Here is a 22,501-nt window from a genome sequence, read left to right as displayed (position 1 = left end):
TTTTTGGATGAAAATAGCCAATCACCTTTTAGATACAGACATCGCAGGTCAGTCAGCTCGAGAATGCGCGTGCGCATTAGCTGAAACAACCTGTAATATAGCGTTTTTAGCGTGATCTGAGCAAAAGTAGCTTGATTTATAATATCAATGTTGTCAGGTTGTACTGCTGAGTTGAGATATGTGCTTTGATCGTAATCTTGACGGACCGTTTTGCAGACAACGGTATTTCACCATTCAAGTAGATAGGAGCTGTACTTTTATGCCACTTTGTATGCATAGAAATATCTGCACGGGAGTGTTCCAAAGATGGCCGCTGAGAGGTTTGACTTGCCGCTCAAGTTCGAAGCAAAGCACCGATTGGCCGATATCCGTGTCAATCATTACCTCACAGCATGACGTAGATGGACTTCCTCTTCGCTTCTTCTATCGACTGTTGTTCTTAAAATGGCGCCGTTGGACCTGGATAAGTATGTTGAAATTGCGAGACAGTGCAAGTATCTTCCTGAGAACGACTTAAAGGTGACTGTGTTTTCTTTCAGAATGTTACAAATATGAGCTGCTGGGTGATTTATAAAGTCCTTAGGGTCGAGGTAAAGCCTGGTAAAACAGGACAGTGTGTCTGCGTATGAATCTCCAGTCAGTTAGCTTGTGTTTCGGTATTTATTTTATCTGTATTATCAGAGAACAGCATGATATACCACGAAAACAGGAGTAAGACATGATATCTGTTCTGGTGTCCACCTGGGGCAGCTAACTTGAGCTCTTTCTACTATCAAGCGACCTCATTTTGGTTGGATTGAAACGCCCATCTGCGCATCAGCAACATCAGGCTTCATTTCATTTAGATATTTACGAAGATATTTGTGTTTTCGTAAGGAGTTTTCAGCCTAGACTAGACTGAACTGTCCACCGCTCCCTACTCCTAAAATAGAACCCTTTTATGTAAACAAGTCTTCTGAATGGGTCCATAATGCAATCCATATTCTAATATTATTTCCCAAAATATTGATGCTTTGGTGTGTAATCTGTACAGTTGATAAGATGAGTTTGATCGCTTCTTACCTCTTCATGGCCTTAGACACGGTGATCTGCTGCTGTCATAAGTGATACGATTCCCTTTACAAGCTTGTTTACTAAATCTGCTGTATCTTCTCTTTCTATTGCTTTGGCAGAGATTGTGTGACTATGTATGTGATCTTCTGCTTGAGGAATCAAATGTACAGCCAGTATCCACTCCAGTCACTGTATGTGGGGACATCCATGGACAGGTGTGAGCAGGCCCTATCATTGCATTGTTGTTATCTGCAGATGTTGTGATGTTGCCTTTTTTCTTAAAATATCACAACCTGCTTATTGACACAAACTTTTTTTGGTCCATAGTTCTATGACTTATGCGAACTCTTCAGAACTGGAGGACAAGTACCAGACACAAACTACATTTTCATGGTATTTTATCCAAAAAGAAAATTATACAACATACCATATTTTAGAGGTCGACCGATAGTGGATTTAGCAGATAACATTACCATTTAGATACCATTTCCACCAATATGGTGTTGGAAAAGACCAATAACCGATTAATTGTCCGAAAGCTTTTTTTTTTTTTTTTTCTTTTTTTTTTTTTAAACTTGATCAGATATTTCTTATTCTTTTCCCACTATGATCGAGGCTACAAAATGAATGAAATCCCAAAAGCATTTTATTGTTCAACCAAAATCCCAATGATAACCAGAAAAATGTAGACTTGGTGCATAATGATGTACTTTTAACTATAAACAAGCACAAAATAGACAGGGGACTTTTGTTTTGAAATGACAGAGACTCTATATATATATATATATATATATATATATATATGTATGTATATGTATGTATGTATGAGGAATAAAAAAGAAAACTATCAGAAACTATCAGCATAGATTTTTTTCTGATAGCTGGTGGTTCCAAAAAGCAACTCTCAGCACAGGTTAATCGGTAAAACTGATATCTACCTCTTCTATACATTGTATCGTATTTGCAGTATGTTAGCTGATTCTTTTTGTCCTGTTTTATCCCCAAGCACTCAATTAAGAGACATTTAGTCTGTTTTCTTTCCTCTAGGGTGACTTTGTAGACCGAGGATACTACAGCTTAGAAACATTCACATATTTGCTAGCACTTAAAGCAAAGTGGCCTGACCGCATCACACTGTTGCGTGGCAATCACGAGAGCAGGCAGATCACACAAGTGTATGGCTTTTATGGTGAGAATATAGAGACTGCAGAAATTGAATGCATGTTGTCTATATTACAATGAACTTGATTAAAATGAATTTAATATGCTTTGAGGTGTTTTATTATGATTTGATTGTCTCCCAACATTTATTCTCTTTTTCTGACTGTAGATGAGTGCCAGACTAAGTATGGAAATGCAAATGCCTGGCGATACTGCACTAAAGTATTTGACATGCTGACTGTTGCTGCCGTAAGTATTGTCATATGAGTACAATTGCATATATTCTCCCACAGAAGTAAGCAAGACTGGCTCTAGGGATCCTTTTAGACTTGTATTACTGTAGCTAGAATTCAGAATCAATTTAATATGTTTACTTGGTATGTGTTTATGCTGCCCTGCATTCCTAAAAAGTTACAACATGGAAATATTGTCTGAGAAGGGAGTGAGCTTACATCAAATTTACTAAGAGGTGTGAAAGTTAATATCAAATCTGTGTGATGAGGAGGATGAAAACCCCAAACTATTACTGGGATTGAAAATTACAGTTTATAACATGACTAATTGTTTAAGATGTATTTTCCCTCTGCTGTGGTTGATTGTGATGTGATTTTTTTCAACAGTTGATAGATGAGCAAATCCTTTGTGTACATGGTGGCCTTTCACCTGACATTAAAACTCTAGACCAGATTCGCACTATTGAACGCAATCAAGAAATCCCTCACAAAGGAGCATTTTGTGATCTTGTCTGGTCTGATCCAGAAGATGTGGACACCTGGGCTATCAGCCCAAGGGGTGCTGGCTGGCTCTTTGGTGCCAAGGTTACCAATGAGGTAAAAGCATTCTTTTTATTCACAGTCAGTGTATTTAGTCAATTGTAAAACTGTGTCTTAATGGAATAGTTAACCCCCCCCCTTTTGTCATTTACTCACCCTCATGTTGTTCCGACCCCATGTTATTTTCTGTTTTTCTTTCAAACACAAGGGGAGCTCTTTTAGGCAGAATGTCCGAGCAGCTCTTTTCTATGCAATGAAAATGGATGGTGCTTGATGCTGCCAAGCTGCAAAAAACACCTTAAACATAGTCCATTCAATGTTTACGCTATATTCCAAGTACCCTGAAGCCATATAATAGCTTTAGATCCTGGTCTGCTTTTTGGTAGTTGATGATTGCGTTGCTGATGATTTCCCTAAAGTTCTCATTGATAATGAATGAGAGTTCACTTTGTTTGCTGCAAGTTGCGTATGTGTAAATGCCCCTTTTGAATATTTCACTGAAAATAAAATAACAGTAGTCACTTTCACATACATCCTTCTCAAAAAATTAAATGCAATTTTCAGTTGTGTGAACACAAAATAAAGGTAAATTTAGCCCTGGCTATTTCCCTTAATGAGAAGATATTGTGAGCACATTGTGTGGCCACAACACTGGACCATAAAGAAATTGAGATGGCGAACAAGCGCTCAAAGTTTAGAAAACCTTTAATGCCACCCACCTCCAACTCGCATCTCAGTCTCTGTCTTTCCACCCAAGACCGCACCCAGATGTGCTCGACCTGTTTCGGAACAGTGAAGGAGCAACATCAATAGTAGCACTCACGTACATCCATGTTTGTTTACATATTTCATGCTGAGTTTTTGATCGGATTGACTTGACAGTAGGGTTGCATGGTAGACCGGTGCTACAGTAGTATCGCGATACTAAAGTTTCAAAATAGTTATGGTGCCACAGTATATTTTAAACGGTAGTACCGACAATACAGTAGGACTGTCAATACGGTAGTACCGTAAGTTATGTTGTATGTGCGGTAGTAAATATTATTTTAGCTAAAACTTTCATTTGAATCAGACCTATGTCTAACATTAAAAATAGTCTTTTCGAGTGGCATGCCCTTTAAGAGCACAAAATGCCATTTAGAATTTGCCCCTTACATCGTATTGTTTATTTTTCAATGTGTGGTTTTTTCCATGCTTCAAACACACAGGCGGTTGTGTCTCCTAATGGATAATATGGTTTTAAATAAAACTTGGGAGAGTTAGAAACTTTTTTAAAAACACAATTCACGTAGTGAGATTTGGAATTAATTTGGGGTTTGCCTGATGAGGCTGGGAAAACCCACCTGCCATGAATATCGACAGATTTCAAGCCAAATGGGGAAACGCCAGCAACCTTATTAAACAACTTAGGACACATCCCACTGCTTCTGCAGAATACACATGGGTTAGTGCCACTTCATTTAACCTAAATGCTTTATCTTAACATTTACAGATTTACAGTTTCTCTGAAAAATCAAACATTGCAATTGTTTAATTTTTTTTCCAATTTCAAATGCATGATGGCAGAAACTTCGCTAAGTTCGCACTTATGATTCGATCTCGTCAATGAGGCGTACGATCTACCCGGTGTGTGTGTGTAATCTGCATTTGTGCTGCTGTTTACCAGGAGAGAGGGGTTGAAGCAGTTGTAATAATGAAACGGCTTCTCAAAACAGTCTTTTCAATGTTACAGTATCTTTATTTTTATGGTACCAACATTCAAATAATCACAGAAATAATGGAATAAATGTTTAAAGCCGTTTGATGCAAAGAATGTTTTTTTTTTTTTTTTTTAATACATCAACCTTTCTTGGGGTATCGTGATACTACTTATCATGATACTTTAGCTGGTATAGTATCGTAAGATATGATTATGGTATCGTGACAACCCTACTTGACAGCCGGAGTGATCCACAGTTGTTTAGTGTGTGATGCCTCCTTTTTGTCTGTATTCATTTACGTAGTCGGTAAGTGTGTGATACCAATTGTTTTTAGATTGTTCATATTTTAAAAGTGGTGTAGTGAAATCCAGCCTAAAAGCGTTTATCTAGAATCCGAGTGGATCAAGACATTTGTTGACTGATAAAATAACTGTATATCAGGCATTTTTGTGCTGATGTGTTAATGGTCGCAAAAAGATGGAAAGCTGGTGCATGTGTGAATAGCAGATGTTGTACATTTACCAGTAAAGGCAATTCTGCAATTTTTCTGCAATTTACCTGGTTTCATGTGTGAAAGTGGCTATTGTCGGAATTAAATGAAATGTTTTCTGAAAGCCCTAGAGCAAATTTGGGAAAAGAACAGTGTACTGCCTTGTATGTAAGTATAGTCCGGCATTGGAGAAGGGGTCTTCTTCCTCTGACCCAAACTCTAGCCTGATCCATTTATAAGCTCCACCATAACGAAACGAAAGGTTTGAAGCAACATAACATTTAATCTCAGAAACAAAAATATTGCTCCTTTGCGTGCTTATCACTCTTAAGGCCAAAATATACTTTGGTTGTCCGCGTTGCTGATCGATCCGCACAGTATGCGTGACGCAAATTTTGTCATCAGCCCAGTCCGCACAGATTGTCTGCTGCATGTGGCCCAGATTTTCACGATACACGGATAGTCCTCGTCTGCACACATTGTCGGCACATGCGCCTACTAGCCCATCTTGTAAAGTCAAGTTTTGTAAAAATTTCTCACAGTAAACAGAGTGCTAGAGGAACAGTGAGAGCAACATACATTGGTAAATGAGGAAAAAAACAAAAAACTTTCCAATGTTTTTTATCTGTATGAGGAATTGTGGCTGATGATTGAATAAGTGGTGGCCAACATCATCTATGTTGAATGTGCTCATCAAAGTCCTGCCTGACAGAGGTGGTGAGAGGGTATATGTCAGTGCAGTTCTATGATAAAGCATAGAGGAATTGAGCAAAACGTTTGGCAGGATTTAGTTCTTTACATCAGATGTTCTGTTGGTGCTTGGGACAGCTTTTAACAATTGCATTGCACACTATTCTTGATATTAACAGCGGCTGAGTATATTCATAAGACATGAACTTTGTCATACTCCATGTAAAAATTCAGAGGATTGGAATTTGAATGAACCTGATAATATATTTACTTGCACTGAAAACATTCTGTGGGATATACAGTTGTTTAACAAATAAAATACCATTATATTAGATTAACTGACTCTTTCATAAATGTCTGGCATACTTTACAAAATTTTAAAAAAACATAGAGTAGTTGTTTTACCTTTTCACGGCGAATCTGAATTGTTTGTTTTCCTTCTATTATAGTTTGTTCACATCAACAACTTGAAGCTGATTTGCCGTGCACATCAGCTGGTTCATGAGGGCTACAAATTCATGTTTGACGAGAAGCTAGTAACTGTCTGGTCAGCCCCGAACTACTGCTACCGCTGCGGGAACATTGCCTCAATCATGGTCTTCAAAGACGTGAACACACGGGAGCCCAAGTTATTCCGGGCTGTTCCTGACTCTGAAAGAGTCATACCACCAAGAACGACAACACCCTACTTCCTCTGAGGTCTTCATTGCCCCTTGAGTCCAACCCTCTCCTTTTCATTGTTCTGTCCAGCTCTTTTTATTTTCTTTAATTCTCTGTATGGAGTTTTTTTTTTTTTTTTTTTTTTTTGGTTGTGTAAAGTTTGAAGTAATCTCCACAATAACAACAGTACTGGATGGTCAGGAATATGAACCCTGCTGACTGTTTAAGTTTTTCATTAATTGGTCAGTATGAGCAAATGTGTCCATAATTAAATGGACAACGTCTTTCTGTTTTTAAAGCCACTCTTCTTTCAGGGCTTTAAATGTACACCCTCAGCTCCTAAAAACCATTGACCATTTAAAGAAAAACACTTTATGGTGTAACAGCTCGGATCAGAACATGTGGTGTTTGTACTATTAAGAGGACAGGTCAGAAAGAGAGAGGCTGACACAAATACGTGCTGGTCATTCTGTGCCTAATTTCTCAAAAATGGACAGTGTTGTTCTTTTTCATAGTTTTCAAGTGTAGAAATGGGTTGATGGCCGATGACCAGACAACATTATAAAGGAGGCTGTGATTATTTTGTACATTAATATAATTGTATTGATTTAATCATCTTTTCTCAGATTTGTTGTATTTTATTGTAGAAAACGGCAACCCATTTTCCAATTAAATATTAAAAATAAACACCTTTATTATTAAGTTAAATAACTGGTGTCATCTACTATTTGTCAACGCCCGTAGGGCGGCGCACTTCACTTTAAAATCGAAAAAGGAGTTGTATGTTAGTCCCGCCTCTATGCCTAAGCTGTAGTATGATTGATATCCCTGCCAACCAATAGAATGTTTTGTACGTCACTAACAGACAACTGGGATATGACAATCAAGTTAGTTTGAGAGGGTTACCACAACACAGTCAATGGAAATTCGTAGATGCAGAATGGCAGATGCTCCCTTCTCTTCCTTGGGAGGGTGATTTGAATGAGCTGGATGTAAATTACGGTGCACCACTGCATTAGAGGACCGGATTTGTGTCGGTGTGAGATATATAGCCGCGCGCGACCTGGAAAAGGTGTTCTCGAGGAGCTGACAGGAGATCGCTGCACTAAACTACATCAGTGATCAGTTTGGGTCTAAAAGCTATCAGTGACTTTTTGACAGATTCACATTGCTCAACGTAAGGTGACGGGTCTTCATTGGCTATCACACTTCATGCATTAAAGACAAACAAAGCTTAAGTTACCACGTCTTAGTGGACTACCATAGTCAGTCAGGCATACAGCACTAAAATAGGATTTTTATTCCATAGTTGTCAGAAGTCAAAGAGCATTTTTTTCCTCTCTTTATGGATTAGTATATGTTTTTATATTACCCCCATCTTAAAGGATGGTTCATACATAAAAAACAATACAGAAGTGCACATCAAAGCCATTCATTCATCGGCGGAACATTGAGCATCATTGAGGTTGCCAGGAAACCGCAGTCACAGCATCCGTTAATGCCACAGTTTTGTCAACTCTGATGGTCATTTTGAGGACAAACTCATTGTATGTTCACTGCTACTCCCTGAGCAGTTCGAGCCAATCCGAGCGTGGCAAAATCATGTTAACACAGCTCTGTCGCTTTTGTCTGGCCGCCTCTGTTACCGTTACACCATCCAACCTACAGTTCTATCTTTGAGAGAGTCACACAGAGTTGTCGTGTATTACCGCATCCTGATCTGAGAGAAGCAGACAGCCGTCGGGCGAGAGGTAAGTCATTATATATTTTAGACACGGGGTTGATGCACTTGGGAGACTGCTGTATGGCTTTAATGTTGTGAAGAGTCACTGATCTGACCGTGCAGCTTTGACTGTTGTTGATGTTGTCTTTCACTGGTAACTGATGTAAAATAACAGCGATCACAGCATAGCAGTTAAGTCTGTGTTCTTGCTCAGTGAGTGTAACGCGCGTTTTACGCAGAGATCCACACTGCCAAACGCCTGCTGTTCACACTAAAGGCATCCTTACGCTTGAAATGCCAGATAGAAGATAGGAGGCAGATGGCTCGAGACGCGCTTTTTCTTTTTCACTTGACATTGCGTCTAAAAAACGCATGACGCTGAAAAAAGAAAAGAAAAAAAAAAAAAAAAACAGCGAGACGCGGCGCAACGGTCAAAGACATCCGGGTAGCGCATGTTTACATAGATCAACAACGCAAATACGCGTTCGGTGTGAACGGCCCCGTATCCTCTACGTTTAGTCTGTATTTCCACAATTTGTCTGTTGTTCATTTAGTCCACCCAGAAATAAAAGCATCGAGCCGGGAGTGATATTGTGAATGGAACCTGTGCCAATTAGCCTCTGTGTATTATTACTGAATGAAGACGGTAGACAAATCATTGGCTGTCGCAAGAATTATGTGCAGCCTGTTCATTCATTCTGTCCTGCAACAGAACGGATTTAAATTTTGCAGAGCGTTTGCTGTTCCTCTTCTTCGTGTTCAGACTGCATCGTCCGCGCGTGCATAATGTGTGACTGTGAGGGCACGTGCGAATGCTTCTTATCATAGTATAGGAAGCTTATTACGTCTCTATTACAAATATGCATTGAACTTAAAGGGGGAGGTCCTGTGATAATTATGCGAGATAAAATGAGATGATCGGGAAACGCTGCCAGTGGAAAAGAAAAATAAAGATTTGTTTCAGACAAACATATTTTAAGCATCTGCTCTCACACACATCACCAGGATATGTGAAAAGAAGCACCAGGTTGCTCAGCTGAAATGACGTCATGTAGACAGGCTTGTTATGGATGAATGAGCTTGTATAAGAGAATTCTGCTTTTATTACTATGCTTTATGCCAATCTGTTTGAGTATTCTCTTGGAATAATGGTCAATTATGTAGTCTCCCTTTAAATTATGCAAATTCATTTAGGCTCCTCAATTCACGCAAAGGGTTAGTTCACCCAAAAATGAAAATTCTCTCATCATTCACTCACCCTCATGCCATGTTAGATGTGGATGACTTACTTTCTTCTGCTGAACACAAAGATTTTTAGTAGAATATTTCAGCTCTGTAGGTCCTCACAATCACAAGTGAATGGTGACGCACATAAATGCTGCACAAAAGTAATTCATATCTTCAGAAACAATATGATAGGAGTGGGTGAGAAACACATCAATATTTAAGTCCTTTTTTACTACAGATTCTCCTTTCTGCCCAGTAGGTGGCGATATGCACAAAGAATGCAAATTGTCAAAAGCAAAAGAAGAAGAATTTGAAAGTAAAAGTGGAGATTAATAGTAAAAAAGGACTAAAGTATTGATCTGTTTCTCACCCACACTTTTATCGCATTGTAAAGATATGGATTTAACCACTGGAGTCTTATGGATTACTTTTATGCTGCCTTTATTTGCTTTTGTAGCTTTAAAGTTTTGGTCACCATTCACTCGTATTGAAGGACATACAGAGCTGAGATATTCACCAAAAAATCTTCTTTTGTGATAGGGCTGCACGATTATGACGAAAATCATAATTGCAGATTATTTCCTTAGCTATTGTAATTGTGATCATTCATTTCGATTAATAGAATTTACATTACTTATTTGTTTAGTGCAGCTGCATGCCATATTCTTTATGTGGGCTATGCATCAAAAAAAGCTGATAACTGTGTTCCTGAATTGCATTATTATTTTAACTGCATGAAAAAACATGTGTGTTATTCACATTTTGTGTAATTTATACACCGTCTACTGTAGATAGTGAGCAATACTGATGTGCCTTTGCATTCGAGCACATAATGGCCCAAAAAATAGGTTGTAAATAGAAATGTTTGGAGCAGTGGTAGTACACCTAAATAGAATGCTGTAATTGACATTTTACATGATTATATAATTGCAACAGCTGTAATTGTTATCATGAAAGGACTTCTCTTTAGCAATGCAAGTTGGTTCCAACAGTGTACACCTCCAAAAATGTAGTGGAGCCTCTCACTTGCTCCATTTGTTGGTATCCTGGATTATATAGGACACCTGTCCTATTTTCCTCTGCGCTTACTTCTTACCTTATTCCTCGGTGGATTTGAATACTGTTAGATAGCCTTGGGATCTTTAGCCACCATGTCCTCTGTGTTTCTATCTCTGAGTCACTTTAACTGTCTTCTGAGTTATGACATCTCCCAGTGACGATTTTCCGTCAACATGAGCAGTCATGTAGGTTTCTTTGCATGCTCTAAGGCTAGATTAATTAGTCAGTACATGTGCTTGTTGTGACCTCTTTAACTGAAAGAGAGGTTGCAGATAGAAAACCAAGTGTAAAAAGGAAATCTTTTTAATTTTGGTTCGTTCTGAGCAAAAACTGTATTTTTTCGTTCCGGTTCAGAAGTTCCACAGCCTCCTTTCCAAATGGTTACTGGTTAGAACAAAATAAAAGAACGGTTAATCAAATCAAATCAAATCAAATCACTTTATTGTCACACAGCCATATACACAAGTGCAATGGTGTGTGAAATTCTTGGGTGCAGTTCCGATCAACATAGCAGTCGTGACAGTGATGAGACATATACCAATTTACAATAAACATCAGATTTACACAACACAATTTAAACATCTGTTATACATAATTAAACTCGACTTAAAACATCAAATTAACACAACACAATTTAAACATCTGTTATACATAATTACACTCAACTTAAAACATCAAATTAACACAACACAATTTAAACATCTGTTATACATAATAACACAACTTAAAACATCAAATTAACACAACACAATTTAAACATCTGTTATACACAATTACACTCAACAATATACAAATAATAACATACACTGTACAGTATACAATATGCTGTTTTTGTTTTTTTTTACTATATAGATACTATATAGATACACATTATTCAATAAAAATTAAAATATATATGAAAAAAGTATATATATAGAATGTACAGTATTGTACTGTATTGACATTCAGGCTGTCGGTTGATAGTCAGTTGTTAAGAGAGACATAATATAATGACAGTAATATAATTTATGACAGTCCGGTGTGAGATAAAAGAGTAAAAAAGTGCAGGGCTGATGTATTTTGATCGTGGGAGATCAAGAGTTCAAAAGTCTGATTGTTTGGGGGAAGAAGCTGTCATGGAGTCGGCTGGTGCGGGTCCTGATGCTGCGATACCGCCTGCCTGATGGTAGCAGTGAGAACAGCCCATGGCTCGGGTGGCTGGAGTCTCTGATGATCCTCCGAGCTTTTTTCACACACCGCCTTGTATATATTTCCTGGAGGGAGGGAAGCTCACCTCCAATGATGTGTTTGGTTAATAATGTTCTTTTTAAATTTACAGTATTCTGTGCTAAGGGTGAGTGAAATACCAACTGTGGTGTTGCTGGAACTTGCAAGAGAAACAATCAACATGGTATGGAAAAACAAGCCCAAAATAATCCACTTGCCTCACTGAAATAAGCGAAAATTAGCAATACATTTTTTTTTCCTGTGTGGAGGATTTATCAGCATAGAAATCATAACAGCACAGTTAATTAACAGTTAAGTATAATTTTTATTACAGATCTGTTTCTCAGTCAAAACCCGGCAATGTCAAATCTGCATTAATGCATCATATCTGACAATAATTAAGTGAAGACTTGGAAACAATTGAGAAATGGACGTTTTACCTCTAATAATGTTTTCCTTGTATTTGGATTAGCTGTGCACGTTTATGTAGTAGTATTTATTTACTGAAATGGTGTAATTCCAAAAATGTACTGTGATAAACGCTTTGGCCTGTAGTTTCATGAAAAAATTATTGGAACAAAATTAACCGGTTATAACCGGTTACCAGCATTTAAAAATAATGTTTTCACTCTGGAACAATTGAAAATCACTTTGTTCTGGTTTTCAGTTACATTCTGCTCAATTTCATTTGTTTTTGTTTTTCATTTTCATTCCTTGAACCATTTTTAGTCCCTGGTATTAATTTCATGGGATGACTGATTTTTATAGTATACAGGAATAAGCTTTTTTTCTCCACTAAAGTAGCCTTAAGTATTTTCAGGCTGATTTTTTAACAGCAGGCCTACTTTCAGTATATATTACTAAGTATGCCTAGGTGTCCCCTGAAAAGTAAGTTACAGTTACTTCTGATAAAATGTGTCTTGTGAAGCAGTGACTGGAGAAAAAAAAAATAATAGTGATATTGATTTAGCACTGATTTTAGTAAATACAGATTATAGATCTACACACTCTGTCCTGCAGTTCTTTTGGTGCAGATGCATAGCTTATATATTTTTATGGAAGCAGTGGATATGTGTGTCAGGCACACATCTCTGTGCAGAAGCCTTTTACCACTGCTGGGTTTAAAGAAGGAGCATGCTTGCAGTCCCTTGAAGAGACAAGATTTTCTCTTATGCATTAAGCCCCAGCCATACCGTTCCCACATCCTCTGATCATTAGTACTCGCAACAGAAGCCCACTGAGTTGCTGGGATTGCATCCATAGGGTCTCAGTGGACAATTCTTATCAGTCATTTGTTTCGGAATAAAAGCAAAAATTCTCTGGCCTGAGACTTGCACCCTGTAGCACTATGGCTACGTGTACATCCTGATTATTTCAATTACACATGTTACAACCAGAAAATTGAATTCTTTCAAACTTCATGTCAATATTGATCAGCGTATCGATCAACAATAGTCATTCTGATATACTTACTTATTTTCAGTGGGTGCCAGCGACCGTTAGCATGCAAAATGAATTCAATGTGCCCAGTGAATGCCATCTGTTCAAGAAAAAGAAATACAAACCGGTTTAATTTAGCTTTTTGAATTCCCTTGTGTAATAGTGGGTAAAGTCCCTGTGGTGGAATGACCCGCCCCTCCCTCTCGTCATCGTCGCCCACCTATGAGGGCTGTCCTTCAGCCAAGCTCACGATGGGAGTGGACAGGAGAGAGAAGAGACGCATAATTAATAAGCCTCGTTTGGGCAGCGGGTTGGAACGAGGCACACCTGATGTGTGTTTGGCCTTGTCACAGATGGCAAATAAACACAGAGCGGGCCTCTTCTCGGGGAGCCAGCTTTTATTCTCCATGTATGCACACACTGGCATCCTCGCACGGCCAGGACCAGAGCGGGGAGCATTTGGCCGAGTTAGATGTGTCACCGGACCCACTCCTCGGACCCCCGGTGCAAATGAGATGCGTCGCCGGGGAGGTCAGCATGCTTGCTGCGGACAGGCTAGAGGCCGGGCCGCCTTCCCCTCTCACAGGCCTCCAAGGACGCCGCTGCTCCATTCGCCACAAACCCAGGAGGGGAGCACGTGTGGCTGTTGGACCCCGCTCAAGCCTGGGCCATTCCTTGGACACATCCCGACCCTTACGGAGTCCCGTGTTACTGTGAGGATGCCAGATTCCCATTTGTTTTGAACACCATTCCCCCTGGACACTATTTTCTCCATTTATGAACATTTTATGTTTATTATTATTTCTAATAAATGCCTCTCCAAGGCTTGATGCCACACCCACTGTGTCTGACTCTTGCTCACCCCACCACATCCCTTTCACACATGCAGCGACTTTGTAGCTTGATGTCGCTAGTCTCTGTACTGTGAAGTTGCTAGTAGGTGTTCCTACTGCTGTCGCTTTAACGTTATTGATGGACTGCATGTCTGGCTATGATTATGCATACACATGGCCTTTTATTTATTTAATTTTATTTGTTTTGTTTAGTGTATTAACCTGATTTGTTTCAAATCTAAGGACAATTCTCCTGAGACTGGAGTATTGAAATTTAGATGCATTTCCATCACATACTCCATTCATTATTTGTCTGCTTAAATCAAGTTATTGTGTGTCGATTTGTTCTAACACAAAACACATTACCACCAACCCTCCAGCTGAAAATATTACATTTCGCCAAACCACACTTGCTGATGGCAAGATTTATAATGAATAAATCTAATACTTTGGCCTGTTTGTCACTCAAAACCGATCATAGGCTTATGCCTTTTTATATTAAACTGTACGAATTTAACCAAATTTTCCTGAATTTTCTTGTTCGCTTAGCACATGACATCTCCAGTATCTGTCTCATGTTGAAAAAGATGGTGAATTGAGAAATAAGTGGAATAAATGGCAGCCTGTAAAGCAGTGCATACAACAGATAGCTTTTCTATTCAACAAATCTCTGTTTGCTGTGCTAGACTGTAGCAGCAAACAACCACTATGAAATACCTTAACACAAGTTTTCAAAGTCAGACATTATGTATCCCTGGAAGTTGACACAGCTACAGTAGACTTACTTGTAAATACCTGTAAAACACACATGTGCATAAGGTGTTCTTTAAATTGTAATCTTACGTTCAAGCACTAATATGCACATTGCATGTATTTATTATCATTACTCTAAATGAAATTACTGTTTACAAACAAAAGCTCTGCAGCAGTACTTTTGGGTTCTATTGGCACCCTAGAAAAACCTGCTTTCAATGAGTGCTTTGTTTAAATTGTGCTGAAATGGCCAAAAAAAAAAAAAAAAGACCAGCACGTAAAAAAAAAAAAAACATTGAAAAATGTTAATTGGATTATCAAAAAATAGGCCTTACTACATGGTTTTGTAATAAAGCATTTTTGTGTTGAATTTCCAGACAAAATAACCATATCTACCTTTATATAAGATTTTGATCACTCTGCCTTGCCTACTGTTATGCTACAGTGTAATAGTTAAAATAATAATAATTTAATTGTGACAAATATCTGTTTTGGTGAAACATATCCAAAAAACAGTATGAAACAGTCCATATGTTGATCTTGGTGAGCCATCTGGAGGCTGAGCAGGGGTGATGGATATGCCCAGATTTTTTCCATTCAGGCCACCTTGGACTGACAGCTGAATGTTTGTCTTACTGCTCACCGGACCTGACTGCATGCATGCATGCACATACATGCACACAAGCTGACATTGTGCACAGTTTCAGGCAATAAATGATGTTTCTCCCCGCAGTGCCTTCCAATGTCAGCACAATACATCATACATTAGTCGCCCTTATTGGCGAGAACAGGCCTTCAACATAAATTTATTTTCACAAACATAATGGAGTTAGAGCTTTCCATGTAGAAAGACATGCGGCTTCATTCAGAATACTGGATAAGCTGTATGGCTGGAAAACACACAGGGATAAAGTAGCTGAATGGATGATTTCATAAGGCAATACTGTACATGACTATTGTGTAGTAAAGCTGATGAAAAAAAAATGATACGTTTATTTTTGTTAAAGGAATAGTTCACCCAAAAATTAAAAATGTGTCATTTACTCACCCTACTGATTATGCATAATAACGAGGAAATTGCTCACAGCAGGCGATTTGAAGTTATACTGTGTGCTAATTGTATTTGTTGAAGGTTAGGTTAAGACCTACTCCAAGGAATTGCATCTCTTAAGTCATCCCCTTTAAAGCAATGAATAACATTGTGTGGCTGGGCGGAGGGCGGGGCCGGGTCGTGGTTCCGCACACCCAGCCCCTAATTAGGCTGATTAAGCCTGAGATGGATAAGGCCGACCGGAGACGGCAGTGCGAGAGAGAGAGAGAGAGTTACGGACAGCTGTCCGATACCTGTGTGCGTTTGTGTCTTTTGGTTTAAGTTTATTATTAAACTATTATTTATATTGTCAAGCCGGTTTTCGCTGCCTGTGTTACACTGGTGCCGAAACCTGGGAAAGAGGAGGGATGCGCCGTAGTAGAGTCCTCGCCACTACCATCCACCCCAACGGAGCAGCCGTGGACATCCGCCGGGGGACAGAGGAGCCCGGCCGCCTGAGAGCGGAGGAATGGCTGCTGACCATGAGAGGAGGAGGGGATCCTAACCGACTGCCTGGAGCGGTCAGGGCCGCTGCCAGGGGTGGAGGAGACCCCTTCCAGCCGCTGAAACGTGACGGGGTATGAGACTGCCGACTGCGAGCGGGGAGGGGCTCCTGGCCGATCGCCTGGAGCGGAAGGACCGCTGCCAGGGGTGGGGGAGACCCCTGCCATCCAACGAAAATGCGGCGGGGTGTTCCGTCTGCCAGGGGCCGGAGGACTGCCTCTGATCCGCCCGGTGAGGAGTGGCTGTCGTCCACTAGAGGGTGGAGAATTGGCCGAGGACCAGGCTACGGCGTATCGGAGAACCGGCGAGTAAGTTTTTTTTCCTCTCTCTCCTCTCTCTCTCTTTTTAAATATTAGTGTTAATTTGTTACCATCGCCATTATGGCGTACAAGTACCGTTTTATTTTTGTTGTTTTCCCTCCCTTTGGGATGACCTGCCAGCAGACGGGGCGGAAGGCACGCCCCCCCCCCCCCCGGCCTGACAGAACGAAGGAGGAATGTGGCAGGGTGGAGGGCGGGGCTTATTTTTATTATTAAGCCCCACCCTTACTATTAATTAGGCTGATTAAGCCTGAGAGGGATAAGGGCGACTGGACACGGCAGTGCGAGAGAGAGAGTTACGGACAGCTGTCCGACACCTGTGTGTGTTTGTGTCTTTTGGTTTAAGTTTATTATTAAACTATTATTTATATTGTCAAGCCGGTTCTCGCCTCCTCCTTTCCATGAATGTGTTACACATTGTTAAAATGACTAACACCACTAATCAACTAGTCGGTTTTCTATACCTACTACATTGAGTCATTATGGCTATTCTAGTTTCTAAGGAATTTGTAAATGAACCAAATTGCTCTTCTGAGTTTCCAGTTGTTTCACAAAGCTCTCTTAAATTTTGTGCTTAAATCTTTATTATGTATTTTTATCAATGTGAATGGTTGCGTGTGGATCTCACTCTCTCCTCTCATGTGTGGTTCTTTCCCTACCCACAGCTGGTCTGATTTAACATCTGATCTGAACAGTAAGCACTGCATATTCAGCCTTAGGCATGTGTTTACATCCATCTTTCTCTCTGTCACACTCTCTTTCCTGTTCTTTCTTACTTTTCTCTATGCCACTGACATGCTCTCTCTTTTCCCACTTTACACCCCCAATCCACCCCACAGACACACACACACATCTCCCCCGGCTTTTCTCGTTGTAGCCTGAAGAGTGGCTCATATCCTCACTCTGACACTGATTTTATCTCCTGCCACCACAGAGAGACCATGTGTGGTGTTCTTTGGTTTGGTTGACACCATATAGTCTCACACAAATACATAAGCCATATTCACAACATACGTAATAACTAAATATGTTTGATGAGATGTCAAGCTTATGAAAATAATGTATCTTTACATTTCTCTGTCTCTCATGTGAAAACAGACTAATTGGCTTTTTGCAGGAAACCAGCCCTCTTCCAACTGCACAGAGCAGACAATGTGCCATCTTTATAGACCTTTATTTACATGGTCAATTACAATTGGTCAATTGAGGAATTGAGTGGTCAAATATTTTCTGTATAATATTTTTGTGTGTGTGTGTGCAAAATATTGTTACAGTGTTTGTCGTCTTTTGATAAGGTGGATAATAAGTGGGATTATCGCAAAATAAACCCCTTCGGGGTGATAAAAGATACTGATCACCTTGTCCTTGGTTATTTATAAATAAAGACTGGCTGACTGTACATTATGCATACTTGAAACCGTGAGTTTGTTTTTGGCCTTTGAGATATCTTATTATGCAGACAAAGAAGAATAGTGGATGACACCATATCCACCTTATATTGCAATGCGGAAGTAAGCAGCGGCTGCATTTCCAGCGAATGTGAGAAAGTTCCGCTGGCATTGACCACAATGTAAATAACTAGGTTATAATACCAGAGTTAGTGATCTGGGCTTATAAACTATCACAAAACCACAGGATGTACAGCAGAATTATGTGCCAATGTTGGATAATTTTCTAACATTAGTAATTATAGTAAAAGAGTAAGTAAATCATTCACTTGTTGCTGTGTTGTTGTATTGAAAAGACGGTAATAAAATCTGCTTCTTTCTTTACCGAGATTGTGACGATGCAGTCTTTCTTGTCTCCATGTAAACCTCCATTCATATGTACCTGCATAACCTCCGATGATGCCTTTATTTATTTTTTCCAAAGGCAATGTTTCATAAGCCATGCTGAATGCGAGATCTGCGTGTTTGTTTACTATGCACTGCTAAGAAATTGAGAATGCTCTCTGATAAGAACGGAGAGTAAAATGCATTTAGTTTTGTGCCAAGACGAAACAATTTGCAGTTGTGGTGCAAAGAAAGTTGAAGCAGCATTTTCCCGGCATCTTTCTTCTATCTGCTAGTTGTGTAAAGTTTGTGGAGGCATGTCAGATGGCGTGGAGGACTGTCCGTGTCAGCGCCTGATTTAATTCATTCTGCCAGTGCAACAGTGTGTGATTAAACGATGACTAAATGCAATAAACGGTAAAACTCTATGCGATCAAAACCAATGTGTTTCTGAAAATCTTAATTATTGTTGACATTTATTGCCAGCCTGTAATATAAAGCAGCATAATGTAGTATTTTTGCATAGCTAGAATAGCTGGAAGTGGCTTATACCGGAAGTGGTCCACATTCAATGTTGCTTATGGCGGTGCCCTAGTTTTGTTGAAAAATAAGGTGGATATAGCAGGCAATTGACATTTTTTGTTCTCGTTGATTATTCCCATTCACTTGAAAACACGTTGGAATTATGAAAGGAAAATTGGTTGCGAATGCAAAGTTCATGTTGACTTTAAGGGTGTCATTTAATTTAATTTCAAAAAGGTTTTACATCTTAAGAAATGTATAATATACACTACCATGCAAAAGTCTTTAGCACATCAGATGTTTCACAGAAACATTTGTCTTAAAGGTATATTCCTGGTTCAATACAAGTTAAGTTCAGTCGAGAGCATTTGTGGCATAATGTTGATACCACAAAAATGAATTTTGACTCGTCCCTCCTTTTCTTTAAAAAAAAAAAAAAAAAAAAATTGAGGTTACTGTGAGGCACTTACAATGAAAGTGAATATGGTACATTTTTGGAGGGTTTAAAAGCAGAAAAGTGAGGCTTTTAATTTAATAAAAGCACTTATCAAATCAAATCAAATCACTTTTATTGTCACACAGCCATATACACAAGTGCAATGGTGTGTGAAATTCTTGGGTGCAGTTCCGATCAACATAGCAGTCGTGACAGTGATGAGACATATACCAATTTACAATAACATCAAATTAACATAACACAATTTAAAGTCTAATATACACATAATTACACACAACACAGTATACAAATAATAACATACAGTACAATACACACAATATAGATACACATTATTCAATAAAAAAAGTATATATAGTAGTATATATAGAATGTACAGTAGGTTGTACTGTATTGACATTCAGGCTGTCGGTTGATAGTAAGTTGTTAAGAGAGAATATAATATAATAATAATATAATTTATGACAGTCCGGTGTGAGATATAAGAGTAAGAGTAATAAAGTGCAGTGCTAATGTATTTTGATCATGGGAGATCAAGAGTTCAAAAGTCTGATTGCTTGGGGGAAGAAGCTATCATGGAGTCGGCTGGTGTGGGTCCTGATGCTGCGATACCGCCTGCCTGATGGTAGCAGTGAGAACAGCCCATGGCTCGGGTGGCTGGAGTCTCTGATGATCCTCCGAGCTTTTTTCACACACCGCCTTGTATATATGTCCTGGAGGGAGGGAAGCTCACCTCCGATAATGTGTCTGGCAGTTCGCACCACCCTTTGCAATGCTTTGCGGTTGTGGGCTGTGCTATTGCCGTACCAGGCGGAGATGCAGCCAATCAGGATGCTCTCTACAGTGGAGGTGTAGAACCGTGTGAGGATGTGGCGGTTCATTCCAAACTTCCTCAGCCGTCTCAGGAAAAAGAGGCGCTGATGAGCCTTCTTCACAACGACTTCAGTGTGGATGGACCATGTGAGTTCCTCAGTGATGTGGACACCCAGCAACTTGAAGCTGCTGACTCTCTCCACTGGTGCTCCGTTGATGGTGATGGGACTTTGTTCTCTGTCCTTTCTTCTGAAGTCCACCACAAGCTCCTTGGTCTTACTGACGTTGAGGGAGAGGTTGTGCTCCTGACACCAGTGTGTCAGAGTGTGCACCTCCTCTCTGTAGGCTGTTTCATCATTGTCAGTGATCAGACCTACCACCGTCATGTCATCAGCAAACGTAATGATGGCACTGGAGCTATGTGTTGCCACACAGTCATGTGTGTACAAGGAATACAAGAGTGGGCTGAGAACACAGCCCTGTGGGGCTCCAGTGTTGAGGGTCAGTGATGAGGAGATGTTGCTGCCTATTCTAACCACCTGGCGTCTGCTTGACAGGAAGTCCAGGATCCAGCTGCACAGCAAGCTGTTTAAGCCCAGAGCCCGGAGTTTCTCGTCTAGCTTGGAGGGCACTATGGTGTTGAATGCTGAGCTGTAGTCTACAAACAACATTCTCACATAAGTGTTCTTTTTTTCCAGGTGGGAGAGAGCAGTGTGTATTGTAGATGCAATGGCATCATCAGTGTAGCGGTTGTTGCGGTAATCAAACTGCAATGGGTCTAGAGAGAGAGGCAGCACAGAGCAGATGTAATCTCTGATTAGTCTCTCAAAGCATTTGCTGATGATGGGGGTCAGAGCAACAGGATGCCAGTCATTTAAGCAAGTCATTTTTGATTGCTTTGGAACAGGCACAATGGTGGATGTTTTAAAGCATGTGGGGACTACAGACAAAGAGGGGGAAAGGTTGAATATGTCCGTAAAAACACCAGCCAGCTGGTTCGCGCACGCTCTGATGACGAGGCCCGGAATTCCGTCTGGGCCCGCAGCTTTGCGGATATTCACCCGTCAGAAGCATCGGGTTACATCCACTACAGAGACGGAGAGTGAACTAACCTCTGTAGCTTCGGCCACGAGAGCTCTCTGCGAGGGCGGTGTTATTTCCCTCAAAACGAGCATAAAAAGTATTTAGCTCATCCGGGAGAGAGGCAGCGGTGTTCATGGCGGAGGTTTTATTCCCTTTAAAGTACGTGATGATGTTAATTCCCTGCCACATGCTTCTAAAGTTGGTGGTGTTAAACTGTCCTTCAATCTTGTTCCTGTACTGGTGTTTTGCTGTTATGCAGGGCATAACTGGCTTGTTTATGCTCCTCCGCATTCCCGGAATTAAAAGCGGAGGTCCGCACATTAAGTGCCACGCGAATATTGCTATTAATCCATGGCTTCTGGTTCGGATAGATCCGTGTTGTTCTGGTCGGAACGACGTCCTCTACACACTTTCTGATGAAACACATTACGCTATCAGCGTAAAGCTCGATGTCGTCATCAGAGGCGGGCCGGAACATCTCCCAGTCCGTGTAATCAGAACAGTCCTGTAGCATAGAGTCTGATTGGTCCGACCAGCACTGGATCGTTCTGAGAGTGGGTGCTTCCTGTTTCAGTTTCTGCCTGTAAGTGGGCAGAAGCAGAATGGAAGAGTGGTCTGATTTGCCAAATGGTGGGCGAGGGAGGGATTTGTAGCCATACCGGAAGGGAGAGTAGCAATGGTCCAAAACCCGGTCCCCTCGTGTGTTGAAACTAATGTGCTGGTGGTATTTTGGTGCGACTGATTTGAAACTGGCTTTATTAAAGTCCCCGGTCACAATGAACGCGGCCTCAGGGTGCGCGGTTTCCTGCTTGCTTATAATCCCATACAGTTCCTTGAATGCCCGGTCTGTGTCGGCTTGTGGCGGGATGTACACGGCAGTGATAATGACCGCTGTGAATTCCCTCGGTAGCCAGAATGGTCGACACAGAAGCATGAGAAATTCCAGATCAGGAGAGCAGAAAGACTTGATAGAATGTACGTTCCTCTGATCACACCAGGATTTGTTGATCATAAAACATACACCACCACATCTGCTTTTACCTGAGAGGTCTTTCGCTCTGTCCGCTCGGTGCACGGAGAACCCCGCGGGTTCAGTGGCTTAGTCTGGAATCTCCGCAGACATCCAAGTTTCCGAAAGGCAGATAATGCAGCAGTCCCTCGTCTCTCGTTGGAAA

The 22,501-nt window shown here is 40.3% G+C and overlaps 2 protein-coding genes across 4 annotated transcripts in view; both read left to right on the top strand.

The window, feature by feature from the left end:
• The first annotated feature begins 397 nt into the window (after nucleotides 1-397).
• On the top strand, nucleotides 398-7,238 carry LOC127436523 (serine/threonine-protein phosphatase 6 catalytic subunit). Its single transcript, XM_051690782.1, has 7 exons — nucleotides 398-519; nucleotides 1,173-1,268; nucleotides 1,381-1,446; nucleotides 2,101-2,242; nucleotides 2,384-2,463; nucleotides 2,835-3,044; nucleotides 6,317-7,238. Exons 1-7 carry the CDS (start codon nucleotides 445-447, stop codon nucleotides 6,563-6,565), a joined length of 918 nt encoding a protein of 305 aa, XP_051546742.1. The 5' UTR covers nucleotides 398-444; the 3' UTR covers nucleotides 6,566-7,238.
• A 200-nt stretch (nucleotides 7,239-7,438) lies between these two features.
• The window catches only part of LOC127436513 (protein SCAI-like), a 46,218-nt gene continuing 31,155 nt past the window's right edge, over nucleotides 7,439-22,501 (top strand). For all 3 annotated transcript variants that reach the window (XM_051690760.1, XM_051690769.1, XM_051690750.1), the window contains exon 1: nucleotides 7,439-8,278. The gene's annotated coding sequence lies outside the window, so the exon portion shown is untranslated. The remainder of the gene's footprint in view (nucleotides 8,279-22,501) is intronic.

Source organism: Myxocyprinus asiaticus, chromosome 4, assembly GCF_019703515.2.
Source record: "Myxocyprinus asiaticus isolate MX2 ecotype Aquarium Trade chromosome 4, UBuf_Myxa_2, whole genome shotgun sequence".
Classification (NCBI taxonomy): Eukaryota; Metazoa; Chordata; class Actinopteri; order Cypriniformes; family Catostomidae; genus Myxocyprinus; species Myxocyprinus asiaticus.
Note: the sequence above shows the minus strand (reverse complement) of the source record. Positions and strands in the feature narration are given on the sequence as shown.